At 43.5% G+C, this 18337-nt stretch overlaps 1 protein-coding gene across 4 annotated transcripts in view; it reads left to right on the top strand.

Moving 5' to 3' along the window:
• The window catches only part of TNIK (TRAF2 and NCK interacting kinase), a 436634-nt gene that overhangs the window by 306943 nt on the left and 111354 nt on the right, over positions 1-18337 (top strand). For all 4 annotated transcript variants that reach the window (XM_036754967.1, XM_036754966.1, XM_036754965.1 and 1 more), the window contains exon 12: positions 7173-7377. In XM_036754967.1, the coding sequence (XP_036610862.1) occupies positions 7173-7377 (205 nt within the window). The remainder of the gene's footprint in view (positions 1-7172; positions 7378-18337) is intronic.

Raw genomic sequence — 18337 nt, 5'->3', positions numbered from 1 at the left:
CCCATGGACCTTTCCACGCTGTTTACAGGTGGGATCTTGGAGCTGGGAGGGACCTTAGAGATAATCTAATCCAAATCCCCATTTGATAGATGCTGTCACTGAGGCACAGAGAGGGAGAAGTGATTTGCCATGATCATACAGCTAGCTGGCTTCAGAAGTGGGGTTTAAACGCAAATTTGCAAAGCAAGTGTTCTTTTTATGGTACCAGTTTGGGACACACAAAGATGGATGGACCAGTCTCTACCTACAGTCTAGGAGGGGTGATCACACACACACACATACACACACACACACACACACACACACACACACACACACACAAATAAGTCTAATACAAACTAGAGTATGACTACGCCGTGAGAGAGACCCAGAGAACTTTGTTAGTTGAGAGAGCCGAGAGATCAGGGAAAGCTTCTAGGAGGAGACAATCCTTGATTAGACTGTGGAGGATAGATGGAAATCGCCAAGGCAGTTCTAGAGGGAATGAAGATTTTTGCAAGAGAGAACAGCACGAAACAGAGGCAAGAAACTGAGCAAAGGGTGAGAGGAACAGCAAACAGCCCAGCTTGGAGCACAGAGTCTCTGAGAAGTCACCCATATGGGAAGCCAAGTGGAATAAAAGTTTGAAAGTTTACAGTTGAAAGTAAACAACCTCGCAGAGGGCAAAAATTGGAAAAGAGGGAAATGTGGGTGCTTCTCCCTTGTGCCTTCGTGGCCCTTCCTCCCTCACTACCAGCCCCTCTTCACTTTTTGCGGAAGGGTCTGATTCACATCAAGTTACTGCAGGTGGGGAGAAAAGAATCGCAGAGAAGGCCTGTTCTCAGAATAGAAGCCACTCCAGTGCCTTGCATAGATTCCAGTGTTTCAAAGATCCCTGATTTCCCTAGTATGGGTTTGCCCTCCACCAATGTAAATTGCATCTCCCTCCATCGCTAAGTATGTGGTGATGCCAGGGCCAGAAAAAAAAATCAGAACCCTGTGGCTAATCTACTGATGTACTTCTCCCAATTTAGCTAGGGCTAGTCTGAAGAATATAGGATACAAAGGGTTGTACTCAGTCATTTGGTCAACAAGCATTCATTAAGCACCTACTAGACACTGTGGATACAGAGACATAAAGCAAAACAGCAATAGCTTACATTTAGAAGGAAATTGTTCAGTCATTTTCAGTTATGTCCAACTCTCCATGACTCCACTTGGGGTTTTCTTGTCAGAGATAGTAGAGTGATTTGGCATTTCCTTCTCCAGCACCTTTTACAGATGGGGAGACTGAGGCACATAAGGTGAAGTGACTTGCCCAGGGTCACACAGTTAATAAGTGTCTCAGGCCAGATTGGAACTCAGGAAGGTGATTCTTTCTGACTCCAGGTCTGGAGCTCTATACTCTACACTGCCTAGCTGCCCCTCTAGAGGGAAAGACATGTACATATATTATAATTTCAGTGATAATTTCTGTATGCATATATGGACAAATTAAATTTACATACTAGTAGCAGTACCTCCTACTGGAAGCCTTCCCTGATTCCCCTTAGTGGCCAGAGCCGTCCCTGCAGACTACCTTGTATTCGTTATGTACCAATCCTGAATCCTCCTTTAGGATCTAAGCTCCCTGAGGGCAGGGACTGTGTCTTGTCTTGTAACCCCAGGTTAGCACAGTGCCTGACACATAGTAATATGTAATAAATGTTTGTTGATTGATTCATTGACTGAAGTATTTATAGCTTGCCAGGACTTAGGCTCCACACTAGGGATACAAAGAGAGGCAAAAAACAGTCTCTGCTCTCAGGATCTCACAGGATGATGAACTAGAAAGCAGGCGAACAACAATGTATAAACAAGATATATCCAAGAGAAATTGGAAAAGAATCCTAGAGGGAAGGTTCTAGCATGAAGGGGATTGGGACAGGATTTTAACTGGAACTTGAAGGAAGCCCGGGAGGCCAGGATATGGAGCTGAGGATGGAGATACTTCCAGGCATGAGGGATAATGCCAGGAAAAATGCCCGGAGTCAGAGTACGGAGAGGTCTCATTTTTTCCTATCCATTTCTATCCAGCTCCCTTCCCTGGACTTTAGAAAACTGGGCAACATAGGGCATGCCCAACCATTGGATGCCTGAGAGAATGCTAAATTGGAGAGATAGTGGTTTAGGATCCTGCAGCCCACACTGGGAAAGTTAATGAAGTGCATTTAGCTCTGAAAAGGCTGGAGAAAACATCACCATAAGCACTATTTAGTTTTCACTTGTATTCTGCAGCCCCTGCCTGGGGCGATGAACAAAACATCAGGATAACCCAAATAGCATGCCACAGGGCACAGGGAAAGTCAGTCAACAGTACTCTGCTACTATCTGTCAAATAAACAAACAAGCAAACAAATAAAGTTTCTTTGAGCCCCAGCCCTGACTTCAATTTAGGAATCCTCAACCCCTTAGGGGTTACCCATGTGAGGGTAAGGGGTTACACAGAGAGCCCTGGCAGTTGAGAGATCAGTCTTTCAGTGAGAGAGAGTGTGTGTGTGTGTGTGTGTGTGTGTGTGAGTGATTCTGTGCCTATGGGACAGACAGCCAAGAAAGACAGACAGACAAGACAGATAAGACAGACAAGATAAAGAGCTGAGGGGGAAGCATTAAAATGCATAGAGAAACTGTCATTGTTGATGCTGCTTATGGATACTGGAAAATTAACAAAAAAAGGGAAAACTGAAATCTAAATTTGACTATATAAAAATTATGCTAATTACAGTCATTTATAAGAACTAATTACCATATGAACAATAACCATTATGCAGCTCATTAATATCTGCCAGATTAATTTTGTTGTAAGTTTTATTTGATGGCAACACTAATCTGTTTGTGGTTGCTCAGTTTTCTGATGCTCATTTGGCACGATCATTTGCTCGCTCCATTTTTTTTTAAATCAGAAGGAATATTAGATAAGGTTAATTTGTAATTAGCATAGACATTGCACCTGCATTCTAGTGCTTAAAATTATTTATTCTCAAGTAGTTTAAATATGTCTCTTGAAATATTATTTATAGTATTAATTTATTGGGGGAAGGTGAGTTTTCCACCTATTCCCTGGCTTTGTTCTGAATTCTATTCACTTCAACAAATACGTATGTGTGTACACACACACACACACACACACACACACACACACACACACACACATTTCCTGTAATGTACAAGGCACTGGGGATACAATGGTAAAAAATGGCATAGCCCTGACTTGGAGAAGCTTGCCACCTTCTACTAAGAAGCTTATAAAGTACGTTAAGCATGTTGTCTCAGCTGATCTTCGCAAAAACCCCATGAAGCCACTACGACAGACCATTGCTATTACTCGCTTTGTAGAGATGCAGAAACTGACTCAGAGCAGTGTCCATAATTAAAGATTATTAAATGATAAAGTAGGATTTCACCCTAAATCTTACTGACCGAAGGTCTGGCACCGTATCTGCCCTAAGACTCTGTGAAGGGGAAGAGTATGAGATGAGACTGATCAGATAAGGTGGAGTCAAATTATAGAGGACCTAGGGTTAGAAGGTTAAACTGTATTCTGCAGGCAAGGGGAAGCTACTGAAAATGTAGTCTTAAATATCATCAGATTTTCTTATAAATTAAACTTTATCACAAGTAGAATGTGACCAGTAGCTGTCATCTTGATACTCCCAATGATATAACCACATTCACAAATGATGGCCTTTGGTCCCTAAAAGTTTCCATTCTACATTTTGTAAATCTTGTAGGAAAATATCGCCCTTTCTGTTACTGCTGTGGGGGTGGGGGGTAGGAATGCGGCATGGTATTATATGACAATGTGTCATTCGCACTTGGTCCCGAGTCACATAACTATAATCCACAATTACAATATTTTAAATGGTGCTTGTTTGGCAGGTTGGTGGGAAGGGGAGAGTTGGAAATTATCTTTGTTTAATTTTGTTTTTAAAATTTGTTTTTAAAAATGCACCACATTATTTTGTTTGGATGTACTATGCACTTCTCACCAGACCCCAAAGTAAACTCCCCTACAATACAGACTCTTCCTAAAAGGTAAACGTATCCATTGCTAACAGACAGAAGAGATGTGTCTTTTAACTTTAATGTCATTCTAATAACATTGGCTGTTGTTTATGACAAGAGTTTTGTTGCCGCTCCACATTTCCCTTTGCAGCACTCCCTCTGGGCTTTCCAGAAGCTCAGACTCAGAGGATCAGTCCCCAGGGAGGCCCAAACTCCTAAAATTATAGCTTTTCAACCTCCCTGTGTATTTATCTTAGTGGCTCAATCAGCTCAAAAATGTATTTACTGATGTGCATCATAAGTATGGTAACTTCAAACTGCTGTCCCTCAACTATGCACATCATCAATAGAAGAGCAAGCACACCCACTGAGTTCTATAGTAGAGAGCCACACACGTAGGTGGCCAAGACCATGGTTGCCCTCAGTGCCTGGAGTCCCAATTCTCTATTCTTTTCTCCATCTTCACACTGACTCACTGTGCTTTCTCCCTGATAGTCTGGTAGCTTCTATTGAGCGAGTAGCCCACTATGTCTTATGGAGGCATTGGCAGAGGAGAGGGAAGAGAGAGAAATCTCACTTCCCTGAGAACTAAGGCATGATTCCCTCTCAAGACCTAGACTCTACTTCCAAATCTGGTTCTCTTCTATGATGCCAGAAAGAAGACTGCTTAGATAATATCCAGGCACTGCTGATTGTCTAGAGAGTAAATGCATCCTACTTGTCTAAGGACACCAGGGGCATGGCCAGTATTTTTGCTAGTCAATGGCTAGCTGCTCTCTAATTCCATCCACAGCAATGGAAGAACATCTTTACACCGCATAAAATGGTAACAAAGGAGAAAACCTCCTCTAGTTCTAGTTTAAGACCATGGCACCATGTTGTCTTTTACCAACCTGCCCATTATTTTCTATGTTTGCCTCACCTGGCCTCAGGGGGAAATCATTTGATCAGTGGCATCCTGATCAACTCCCTTACCCTGACACCTTTATTTACATTGCCATAATCATCAAATAGTTTGTTCTTTTGGCTCAACTTTCCTTTTTCTACATCACTTAATCCAAATCTTCTGATATTTCAGTAAACCAGTGAATAGGCATTTATTAAGCACTAGAAATACAAAGAAAATAACATGAAAAACGTTTCTTTCAAAAGTCTAACATTCTGTCAGGAAGAAAATGTATGCATATATATGTATATACAGAATAAGTACAAAAATAAATACATGATAGTTAAATACAATGTAGTTAGGGAGGGAGATTAATAGCAACTGGGTGCATCATGTAGATCAAGGGTGGGGAACCTGTGTCCTCGAGGTCACATATGGTCCTCTAGGTCCTTGGGAGCAGCCTTTTGACTGAGTCCAAGTTTTACAGAACAAATCCTTTTATTAAGGAAATTTGTTATGTGCCATTTAGATTCAGTCAAAGGGCCACACTTGAGGACCTAGAGGGCCACATGTGGTCTCCAGGCTGCAGGTTCCCCATTCCTGATGTAGATGCTTAAGCCATTACAGGCATGTACTATTATTACAATTCAGTAAAAAAAAATGGTCAACCATTTGTTGGATATGGACATCTCCAGTAGTCCTGATCCATATCTGGCCACTGGACCCAGATGGCTCCAGAGGAGAAAGTGAAGCTGGTGACTTTGCACAGCCCTCCCTCACTTAAATCCATATCACTTGCACATCATGACATCATTTCCCTGATGTCATGGTCCTCTTCAAGAACAAAGGACAAAGAACAACATGTAGTACAGATTGGACTAGATGGCTCCTGAGCTTCCTAACAAATCTGAAGTTCTATGAGTCTATTAAATTGGGTTCTCTTTTAAAGTAACCATATGTGTAATCCCTATAAAAGTTCTGAAGAACCTAAGACAAGTCAGTAAACCTCCATCTTTTAAGTATCCATTGTGATTCAGAGTACCATTTCAAGGACTGTAGGACATACTGGGCAAGTGTTAAATGATGGTAATATCACTGCCAGAACAGAAGGAAAATTGGATTTGGCTCCTAAGAGAGGAGCCAGATGTCCCTTTTATACAGACCACCAGGCACATTCCCCATGTGGAGTAGTGTGCATGTGTGTGTGTTAGGGGAAGAGGGGGTTGTGCAGGGTGATGGTGGTTATTTTATAACTTGCATTTTGTAACGTTATTTCTAGTCCTTTGAAAGTCTCTTGATTTTCCTGGACTCAACTAAAGTTTCAACGCAGTCTGCCTTTCTTGAGCCTCCGACATAGTTAAAAATGAATGAATAAGTGAATGGCGTTCTTGAGTCTCAGACATAGTTAAAAATGAATGAAAAAAAGAATGGGAGGGAGGGAGAGAGACAGAGGGCGCAAAAAATTATTAAGGACTTACTCTGTCTTGGGCTAAGTGCTGGGGGTACATATACAAGAAAGCAAGATAGTTGCTGCAATCAAGGATTATATTTGAATGAGAGAAGACGTAAAGGGGATATCTGGGAAGTACAACATCGAGGGGGCGAAGGCTCACATATCAAAGACCCAGGAACTGGGGAAGGAGGAGAAAATGGAGTGATGACTGGAATATAGTCAACAACTAGTCAACAAACATTAAAAAAAAATTAGCAGGCTGTATAACAGAAGTTTGTGGTTTCATATATAACACCCTTCTTTGTCTATTGGGATGCATTTAGAGCAGTGCCTGGCACATAGTAGGCGTTTGATAAATGCTTGTAATCTTAACTTAATTGACTTCATTGTGTATATAATGATTATAACTAAATAGAAAAGATTAAGGTCTGTTCTAGCTCTTAGATCTGTGGCTGTCATCCCAGATACTATGTGTTGTATTTACCAAGTGTATCTTAAACGTAATTGTTAGTGTTTTTACCCAAATGAGCAGTTGGATTCCATTAACTATTTACATGGTGCTAATCGTCACCTTAATAAGTTATATACGGCGTATCATAGTGTACTCTAATAGGTGGGAAGCTGACAGTGTCTTACGTTGCTAATGTCTAAGACCCACCTTCACCAGGTAGATGGCGGAAAGATACGCTAAACATTGGACTCCTCCTGACAGTAAATGAACTTGTTTGCAACGGGGAGCCCATCCCTTGCCTCTGTGCTCCTCCTCTCTCAGAGTCCCTGTCTCTAATCTCCTTTTCTATGCCCATGTAGTTCCATCCTGAACCTGCCTGGCGAATCCACCCTGAGACGGGACTTTTTGCGTCTTCAGTTGGCCAACAAGGAGCGCTCGGAGGCCCTCCGGCGGCAGCAGCTGGAACAGCAACAACGGGAGAATGAGGAGCACAAACGCCAATTGCTCGCAGAGCGTCAGAAGCGCATCGAGGAGCAGAAAGAGCAGCGCCGCAGGCTGGAGGAGGTAGGACGGGGATCAGGGATGCTCAGCTCCACCAACTGGCACGGTCAACTCCGGCCACAGAGTGCTGGGAGCTGTAGAGACTGGGGCGGGGGCAACAAGAAATGAGGAGTCCCCAGTTTCTCCTCTTAGGGGTTTGCTTCTTGCTGGAAATGCAGGCATGCGTGGAAACCGGTCTTAGGAATGAACAGACCTCCAAGGGCATCACTTTGATTGTTAATGTGTTTGGGGAATGGGGATTGTTGGCTAGAAGCTGCAAAGAGGCATATCACAGAAGAAAAACCATCCCAACAATTCTGGCTATCAAACGTGGGACGTTGGTTCAAGAGGTAATGGACTTCCACGTCGTTCAATCCAGTGTCTTAATTAAGTACCCACTATGTGTCAAACTGGGGTAGCTGGTTGATTCAGCGAATAGAGTGCCAAGCCTGGAGTCAGGAAGGCTTATTTTCCTGAGTTCAAATACAGCCTCAGACACTTACTAGCTATGTGACCCTGGGCAAATAACTTACCTCTGCCTCAGTTTCCTCATCTGTAAAATGAGCTGGAGAAAGAAATGGCAAATCACTCCATTATCTCTGCCAAGAATCCCCCAAATTAGGTCACTGAAGACTCAGACGCAACTGAAAAATGACTGAACAGGACAAGACATGTCAGTCTATGCCAGGTGGAGAGGGGAAGACAATCTATGAACAAGCATTCATTTAGTATCTACTGCATCACATACAATGCTAGGCAATGGGGATACAATAGGTAAACTGAAAAGCATTTTAATTGCCTACTATGTGCTGGGCATGGTTCTAGGTACTGGGGATACAATCAGTCCATAAATCATCATTTATTAAGTTCCTCTATGTGTTGGGCTTCAGGATACAAAACCAAAAAGTAGAGCAACTTAGATTTAATTATTAGGAAGTTCTATGTACACAGAGAAGTCAAACATACAGGCATATTATGTGTATGTGCATATATATATATATGTATATATATATATATTTTATACATATGCATGTATACACACAAATATGGGAGATGAAAGTCATCTCTAGGGGACCTGAAGTAGATTAGTTGTGCTGAAACCCGTGTGTGCTAAAGAGCAATATGTAATCAGCCTGGAAAGATAGATTGAAGCTAGACTATGAGATCAAAAGCCAAACAGAAGAGGCTGGGTTTTATTTTAGATGTAATAGGGAGCCATTGATGCTCCTAGAACAGGGGAGTGCCACAGTCAGACAAGCTGTTGGGGTTATTCTTGGTTGGTTGGGATTCGGACCAATGCGCACTGAGGTGATTTTGCTCTGTGATTCTGAGGGTGCTGGCTCTGGTGCCTGAACTAACCTCTTAACATTGTAGAGCAGAGCCCTTCAATAAGGAATGCTCGGCCTCACCTTCTATAGTACTTAATGTCATGTACTTTTATGGGCCAGTGTCCCATTAGTCCGCCAGAATTTTATGAAGCTGAATTTAACAGCATTCCCTCAGCCCACTGAGTTCAAAGCCTTTTCTATTTTCTTCTCCAAAGTTCCAAGTAACTGATGAGGAGCTGAAATCAGTTAAACTAAAAAGCATGTATCATATGTGTGTATATACATATATATTTGTTTAACTGAGATTTATATATATAATCTCAGTTTTAAAAGTGTGTGTGTGTGTGTTTGTGTGTGTGTGTATGTGAGTGTGTGTGTGTAGCACTATGTTACAGGCTGGGGAGGTAGTGTCAAAGTGGGGCCAGTGAGGGGATGGGTGCTAGAAAAGACCCTTTGCAGAAAGTGTTGTTGGAGCCGAGTCTTGAAGGAAGCCAGGGAATGAGGTAGAGATGAGAAAGGAGAATGTTCCATGTGTGCGAGAAACCCAGTGATAAGACAGATAGGCATAAATTGGAGTGCCACATGCAAAGAGCAGCAAGATGGCCAGTGTGGCTGTGTCATAAAGTATGTGGAGTCAAGTTCAGTCAAATCAGCATTTATTAGGCACCTACTATATACCAGGTACTGTGCTAAGTGATGAAGGTACAAAGAAAGGCCAAAAAAATCTCTGACCTCAAGGAGGTCATGGCCAGACGTGGGGGACAACAAGCAAGCAAGTATGTACAGTAAGCTCTATGCAGAATAATTTGAGGAGAAGCACAGAGGGGAGCCACCAGCACTAAGGAAGATTGGAAGAGACTTCTTATAGAAGAGAGGATTTCAGTTAGAATTTTAGGGAAGCCAGGAGAGGTAGAAGAGAAATCCTGGCTTAGGGGGCAGCCAGTATGGAAAGTACGATGTCGCTGTATCATAGAATGTGTGGAGGGGGGTCAGTTGTAAGAAGACTGAGAAGGTGGGAGGGGGCCGAGTTCTGAAGAGCTTTGGAAGCAAGACAAAGGTTTTGATGTTTGATCCTGAAGGTGATGAGGGCCAGGGAGAGAACACAGGCAGACCTGAGCTTTAGCAAAATCACTTTGGCAGCTGAGTAGAGGATGGACTGGGTCAGGGAGAGACAGGGATATCAGCCAGAAGGCTACAGCAATATCCCCAGTGAAAGGCGATAAAGACCCGCATCTGGACAGCACTACTATATAGATATATACAAAAGAGAGACAAGGTGATGGTGGGAGCAAGGCCCTAGCGCAACTGGTGGGATGTTTGTTGGCATTGTAGTGGGAAGCGTACTGGACTCAGAGTCAGGAGAAACTTGGGTTTTAGGCCTGTCTCTATCTGTATTGTCCTGGGCAGATGATTTTCTCAAGTCTCAGTTTTATTGTCTGTAAAATGGGTATGTAGCATCAGCAGGGCAATTAGGTGTCACCCAGCCTGGAGGCAGGAAGACCCAAGTTCAAATGTGGCCTGAGACACTTACTAGCTGTGTGACCTTGGGCAAGTCGCTTACCTCTGCCTCAGCTTCCTAATCCGTAAAATCAGCTGGAGAAGGAAATGGCAAACACTCCAGTATCCTGGCCGAGAAAACCTCCAAAGAGGTCATGAAGAGTCAGATACGACTGAAAATGACTAAACAAAGTATCTGCAGTGCCTGCTTTTAGTGAGCATCTGATGGGATCATAGACATAAAGTGCTTTTTGCCAATTTTAAAGCGCTATTTCTATTTCCAGTATTGGGGGTGCTGGCCAGTGGGGGAATGGAAAGGTGATAATGAAGGTGCTGAATTCGCCATCAGCAGCCCAGGGTTAGTTTCACATTTTCTGAAGATTCATCTAGCCTCTCCTTAAAGTGTTTTGCAGCCTGTATCATTAACTTACTTTGTCGAGAAGTCAGTGCCAAGTTGGAGGGCGGAGGGCTGGAGATACTGGAAGCAGATTCCTTGCTAAATAGTTCATTGAGGTCCAGCCCCACTGGTTTGAGTCAATGAGAAAGAGAATATCCTTTCCACTTTACATTAATCAGTCTCTTTGTCTTTCATTGCTTCAGGGCTAGAAGCAGAGACCTAGAGGAAGTATGTGAGGCCAGATTTGAACTCATGAAGATGAATCTTCCCGGTTCCAAGCCCAGCAATACATACATATACATATACATATACATATACACATATATATAATGTATATATATATATATATACACATGATGTGTGTGTTTATACACACACACACATACATATACACATTCTATATCCATCTATCTCTACTTTGTAAACTTTAAAGCTGTCTAAATGCTCTCATTACCATCCAATATCCTTTGGTTGTTGAATAAGTGAAGTGGGTCAGATCGAAATATCTAAGTAGTCCACAGTTATCTCTGGGTAGCAGATGCCAGTGTAGTTAAAAGGCAAATAAATATTTAGTGCAGAATATTGCAGATGTGAGTGGAAGACAGACTCTGTATGCTGCCGGGAGAGGCATGTTATTAATAGCAATGTAAACAGGTTGTGGCTATAGGTAAAGGCCTCTGTGAAGACCAGGTTCGAGGTTTTCTAATCAGTGATAATCTAACATCCGTAAGTATTTACTGGAAACATTCATTCATTCATCAAACATTTATTAAGCATCTTAGTTGTGCTGAGCTCTGGGGACATAAAGATGAAAAATATGGTCTTTGCTTCCAAAGAACCTTGGAATCTTCCAAGGAGATACAACTTGTACCCAAATGAGTACAAGGGGGCCATGAGAAGATTCTAAGGTTTCAAAGAACTCTAGGAAAATTTAAAGAGGAAGATATCACTTTCACCTGGGAAAGGGGGAAGGCGAGGAGGAACCTAAGAAAAGTTTTCATGGACTAGATTGACCTGAACTTTTCAGGAAGAGAAATTTGGACAGGTAGACATGGGAAGCTGGGAGTGTGTGCCAGGCAAGGGGGAAAAAGCCTTGAGCAAAGGCAGAAGACAGACAGCAGGATGAAATCGAGGAACAGCTGGTAGGATGGTTTGGCTGGAACATGGTGTGTGAAAAGGAGTAGTGTGAAGTAAGGCTGGAAAGATTGGAGCCAGACTGTGGATGGTCTTAAGCAGATCAAGGGAAAAAATACATAAGAATTATTTTGCAAGCCTCATATCATTATATATGGGTAAGAGATTAGGAACAAGGCTAGGAAGTTTGTATTTTAAACCAAACTCACTGGGAAGAAACAGGAGGCTTTGCCGGGAAGGGGCATGACTAGATCCATCCTTTGGGATATTATTTTGGCAGCCATATGGAGGGTAGATGGGGATGGGGATGCTGGGAGGGAGACTGGACACAGGGAGACCGATTGAGGTGACATGGTAGCAGTGCAGGAGAAAATGATGAGAAGCTGAAATTGTGTCCTGGCCGTAGGATGAGAGGACAGATGGGAGATATTGTGAAGATAGAAGTGGGAAAGACTTGGCAGCAATTAATTGAATGGGGAGTGGAGAAGGGAAAGGGAAGAAGAGTCAAGGCCGACTAAGGTTTTGAGTGGGTGGCTTAACCAAGATTAATGAATGAAAGAGCAGGAATCAGCAGAAATTCAAAACAATTGTCGCTGAGGAAGGGAAAAGTACATTTTTTCCTTTGATTGTAGCATGTAGATCTTTTGTCCTAGTTTCAGATTCAGGTAGCAATTCTTGACACCCCCTATACTGCCACCCACTCCATTTTATGATGATGTTGTCAGTGCTCCCTTCTTATATTGCAAAGTATTTTAATAATTTGTCTATTTTACTGAGGTCTTACTGCCCAGGAATCAGATTAGTCACTCAATCAGTAAATGTTTATAGGAACACACAGTGCCAGGCACAGTGCTAGCCGCTGCAGATACAAAGACAGACGTGAAATAAGTCCCTGCTCCCAAGCAGTTTACATTCCAATAGAGTAAAAATCACATATTGGTTGTTCAGTCCTTTCCCTCCTATCTGACTCTTTTTGATCCCATTTGGGGTTTTCTTGGCAGAGATACTGCAGTGATTTGCCATTTCCATCTCCAGCTCGTTTTACACATGAGGAAAATGAGGCAAACGGGGTGAAATGACTTGCCCAGGGTCACATAGCTAGCAACTATCTGACGCCATATTTGAACTCCTTAAGATGAGTGTTCCGGACTTGTGTGCTTTGTGCGCTGTGACACCACCTAGCCCACCTGTACATGTATATAGATATATAGAAAATACAGGCAGCATGGATGCAAGATAACCTTGGATGGAAAGATATCAGCAGCTATGGGGGAAAGGGACAAGTTGATGGAAGGACCCCAGTTCTCCCCAGTATCCAGGCTTCCTGGAAAGGTGGGAGATGTTTACCATTGGTTCGTCCTCTTTCATGTCCATCTGTAGTCTGTGGATTCTCCTGGGTCCTAGTATTCTCTGTGAATCTGTTGTGGGAATCACTTTCTATTTTCTTATCTGAGCCCCTCCCCCCAGTTAAATGTAAGCTTCTTGAGGGCAGTCACTGTCAATAGGTTTTTTCTTTGTATCCCAAGTAGCCAGAGTACCTTTTTTTTTTTTTTTTTTTTTTTTTGCTTCTGGGTCCAGACATACAATTTCTTCAGGATAAGGGATTCCCTCCTAGAAACAACGTCCATAGATAAGATTGGCCCTTCATCTGTAATTTTGAGTTTGCTGTAGTTGCCTGAACCACTGAAAGATCAAGTCAAAAGGTTGACATTTGTTTGGAGTCATGCAGCTCCTACGCGTTAGAGCAGAATTTCAACTCAGATCTTCTGACTGCAAGATTCAACCTCTTGCTACCGCACAACCCTGCCTTCGACTTTGCTCATGCTTAATACAGATTTTTTTTTACATGGAATTGAACCAAGCAGGAAAGTGAACTTTGTTAGGGCGCTGAAGTATTAGTTAGAGCTCTGTGCTGCTGGCAGAGAGCCTGTAGGGTGCCAAAGCAGCATGGTGCCCAGCACCATGCATATAATAGACACTTAACCCTTTCAGGAGGAAATTGAAGCCTTGAGAAGTCTAGGGATTTTCTCCAGATCACGTCGTAGCATATGATGGAGCCCAGCTTCCAAACCAAGCGCTCCCACTTCATCTGCGGCGCTGCCACTTCAGCTGCAGCGCTCCTATCGCCTGGGTGGCTCTTACTTACCGCCACTCTAAATGGACTCTTTTGCTTCTGTTGGCTTGTTTCCACCGTCATCAACTCCCACACGAGTCCCATGAGATGGCCCCATTTTAGAGAAGAAGGATTCCAACCACAGAGGGTTGAGCAGCGAGGCCAGGAGCTCACTGGCAGCCGAAAAGGAGCTCAGAGATCTATCCTGTCTTTTCCTTGAGTCCTTAACCAGCATCCTTGGACCAGAGAGATAAGAACTTGTAAGAGGCTGTGGCCAATTGTGATTCTGCTGCGGAAGGAAAGTTTCATAAATTGATTAGAATTAGCAAACTGTCCTGCATTGATGATGGAAGCCAGTGAAGGAGCAATCGCTTAGCATGCAAACTACTAGCTGAAACTTAGATTTGCTGTGACAAACTGATGCCAAAAAGAACTATTAAATAATGAATAATCAGAAGAAGAAATTATTCAACATTTCATTGAGCTTGTAAAAATTTAGCCTCTGCCAGGTACCTAGAAAGACACAATCAGGTGGCTAGAATTATAGATCAGAAACTCATTATTTTTTACATACTTCATTGTTGCTGATGTGGTTGAGTCATTTTTCAGTCCTATCCAACTCTTTTTTTTACCTTATTTGGATTTTTCTTCGCAGACACTGGAGTGGTTTGCCACTTCCTTCTCCAGTTCGCTTTACAGATGAGGAAGCTGAGGCAAACAGGGTTAAGTGACTTGCCCAGGGTCACACAGCTAGTAAATGTCTGAGGACAGATTGGAACTTGGGTCTTCCTGACTCCAGGTCCAGGGCTCTATCCGCTGTGACACCTGGTTGCCCTCTTTACATCCTAACAGTGGTAAAATCCCTGTACAACTGAATAAAATCCTACCATATCCTTGGGAACTCAGAACATGAACTGGACACAAACCAGAGGATTATAACACAAAAAACATTGTCCACAGCCACCCAGATACATAACAACAGAGACAATGGCTAACATTTTTATAGCTCTTATATGTGCCAGACACCATGCTAATCATTTAACAATCATTATCTCACCTGAGCCTCACAACAACCCTGGGAGGTAGGCACTATTATTATCCCTTTTTTACAGATGAGGAAACTGAGGCAAACAGAAGTTAAGTGACTTACACACAGTCACAAAGCTAGTCAGTGTCTCAGACTGGATTCGAACTGGGGTCTTCCTGACTCCAGGCTCTGCACTCTATCTACTACAAAAATATTTTGAAAGAAGTTGCTGTCTCCAATATTCACATTCTTCAAACTATATGGAGTGAAACGGTTTCCAAATATTTCAAAATATTCCCATTTCATAGATGAAGAATTGAGACTTAGGAACTTCAATTGATTTTCACAATGAAATGACAAATAAGTATTTGAGGCAGAATTTGAACCTAAGTCTTCCTGATTCACCGTGGTGTAGTGGAAAGGCTCTGGCATCAGAGAACCTGTGTTCAAATCCCATTTCTGACACATTTTGCCTGTGTGACCTTTGATAATCACTTAACCTTATGGGGTCTCATTTTCCTTAACTGCAACATGATGGGGCTGGACTAGGCATCTCTGAGGTCCTTCCAGCTCCAGGTTTAGAATCTATAGTCCTAAAATCTAGAAAGGCAGCAAGGTAAAATTGGCAGAGGACCAGCCTTGGAGTCTGGGACACCTGGGTTCAAGTAATGCCCCTGGCACATACTGGTTGTATAACTCTGCTAATGTCCACTGACCTCTCCTCACCTAGTCATCTCTCTAAGACAATAAGGTGGTGCAGTGGATAGAGCACCATGCCTGGGGTCAGGAAGACTCATTTTCCTGAGTTCAAATCTAGCCTCAGATACTTACTAACTGTGTGACCCTGAGCAAGTCATTTAGCCACGTTTGCTTCAGTTTCCTCACCTGTAAAATGGGCCAAAGAAGGAAATGGCAAACCACTCCAATATCTTTGTCAGGAAAATCCCAAGAGTCAGACACAACTGAACAACATCAATAATGGTGAAAGGAGTTTCCACACCAAGAGATTCTCGTCGCAATGAAATCACAAGTTTAGATAAAAATTAATGGCCAGTAATACCTTCAAAATATTGCCACTGTTCAGACATCCTCTCTCTTTGTTGAATTATATTCTGCACTATCTCACTTTCCCCAGTGCCCAGCCTTCTTAATATCCAGTCTCTTTTTCTTTTGACTGCTGGGCTTGGATTTTTCCACCTTCTTTCAAGCGTTAGTTTGTTTCCTTCTTTCTTTCTTTCCTTCTTCCTTCCTTCCTTCCTTTCTTTCTTTCTTTCTTTCTTTCTTTCTTTCTTTCTTTCTTTCTTTCTTTCTTTCTTTCTTTCTTTCTTCCTTCCTTCCTTCCTTCCTTCCTTCCTTCCTTTCTTTCTCTTCCTTCCTTCCTTCCTTCCTTCTTTTCTTCCTTTCTTTCTTTCTTTCTCCCTTCCTTCCTTCCTTCCTTCCTTCCTTCCTTCCTTTCTTCCTTCCTTCCTTTCTTCCTTCCTTCCTGCCTTCCTTCCTTCCTTTCTTTCTTTCTCTCTGAGACATTCAGTTTTCCCCACCTTGGTAGCTCATAGAGCTGCCTGTCATTGTTTTAATCATCTTCCCCGCCACCCCCCACCCATCCAGCTCTGCCGTGCATCCCATTTTTCCTTGTTCCCCATGGACCTGGCTTTGCTAAGTGAACTGAGGGCCTTTTAAGTCTTCCTTTTCAAACTGGGCTTTAGAGGACCTTGCCAGGGAGTGGCTTTGCCTTGGGAAGGCTCCCCTTATCAGCATGTGAAGCCTATCATTCCCCCTGCTGGATAATTAAGGTCCCCTCAATGGCTGCACACAGCCTTGCCCACTCTGGTGCCTAAACCTTCCCATCAATAGTCATAGAGCTCCTCAGGCCTGACAGCCCCTTGACAGCGTGTGGATGAATTCAACCGCCAGAGCTGGCCCTTTGCGCCCAAAAGAATCACAAGTGAGTGGCTGAGAGGAGGAGGAGGTGGGTGCGGGAAGGAAGGTTTGCCATTGGCTGCCCTGCTGTTGCTACCCTGAGTCATCTCTTTTCAGGGATGGGGCTTTCAGTGTCTCAGCCGTTCCAGGAGGGATGAAAATGTCATGTGCAAACTGAAAAAGCAGGAGCTAAGGCAGAAATAAGGGGGAAGGGGGAAAGGGATGAGAAGACTTACAGGCAGAAACTGAGATAGATGGACAGATAGACACTTAGGTAGGGAAACAAACAGATGGATCAATAGACACATAGGTAGACAGACCAACAGATGGACAGACAGACAGACACACAGGTAGACAGACAGACAGATAGACAGACAGATAGATGTATGGACAGACAGACAGGAAGGGAGACAGGCAGATGGACAAACAGACAGATGAATAGTTGGACAGATACACAGACAGACAGACAGACAAATGGAGGCAGATGGAAGCAGATAAATACAGAGATAGCCAGAAAGACACAGATAGAAAGACACCTACACAGAAACACAGACATAGACATTCCAAGAAACAGGCGCGCGCGCACACACACACACACACACACACATACACACACACACACACAGAGAGACAGAGACAGAGACAGAGAGACAGAGACAGAGACAGAGAGACAGAGAGAGGCAGCAACAGACAGTGTGACCTGGGGCATTGCTGGAGTCACATTGTTCTGCCCACCTTCCCTTGCTGCCATTGGAGAACTGGCCAGAGCTGAAAGAAAGCACCAGGCACAAGAGCAGTCCCCACACACCCATGGCTCAAGCCTGGCATTGATTCAGTGGTGCTGGGGGAAAATGGCCTTTAATTCACTTCATCATTAACAGCAGTCAGTCGTAATAGGTCCTGGCGCGTCAGCAGCAGGAGAGTGGGAGGGCAGAGCTGCTCTCTTCCTGGCTGGGTACAGAGGCACATTTCAGCCCCGTCATTAGCATTCCCCAGGAGGAGCTGAGCATTTTATTATATCTTGAGCTGGCGCTCTGTTATTTAAATCACCTCCCCTCCGCACCAAGTTAGGCTGGCCAGGAGCTCATTGTTCAGGGCTCTGCCTCCCAGGAGTGCTTAGGTGACGATGTGGTGAGAAGCGCACACTCTCTTGTGTATAATGAGAGGCAGCATGCTGTGCTGGTTAGAAGTCCAGCTTTGCTCTCAGAAACAGTTGGATCTGAGTCCTGCCTCTGGCATATACTGGCTTATGTGACCCTGAACCAGTTGTTTGACCTCTTGGTGCCACAGGCAGGTCTCTAAGACTATTAATTACAGATGAGTTGCTGCTCTGCATGACTGGAGGGACTTTCCACATTGATGAAATCACCAGATTGGCGGGGCGGGGGTGGGGGGAGGCAGGGTATTCCCTACCCCATCATTCCCCCTCCAAAAAAAATTCAGTAAAGCTGCCTTGCTTCCCTCCTGTTAAGTACTTCCTGTTCAGATTTACCCATTACTCTACAAGTTTATTTCTCGATAATGAAGAAGAGCCAGCAGACCTCTGTGCTCACTCCCAGTGTGACCTTGGC

Source organism: Trichosurus vulpecula, chromosome 4, assembly GCF_011100635.1.
Source record: "Trichosurus vulpecula isolate mTriVul1 chromosome 4, mTriVul1.pri, whole genome shotgun sequence".
NCBI lineage: Eukaryota > Metazoa > Chordata > Mammalia > Diprotodontia > Phalangeridae > Trichosurus > Trichosurus vulpecula.
This window is presented reverse-complemented; position numbering and strand designations above follow the sequence as displayed.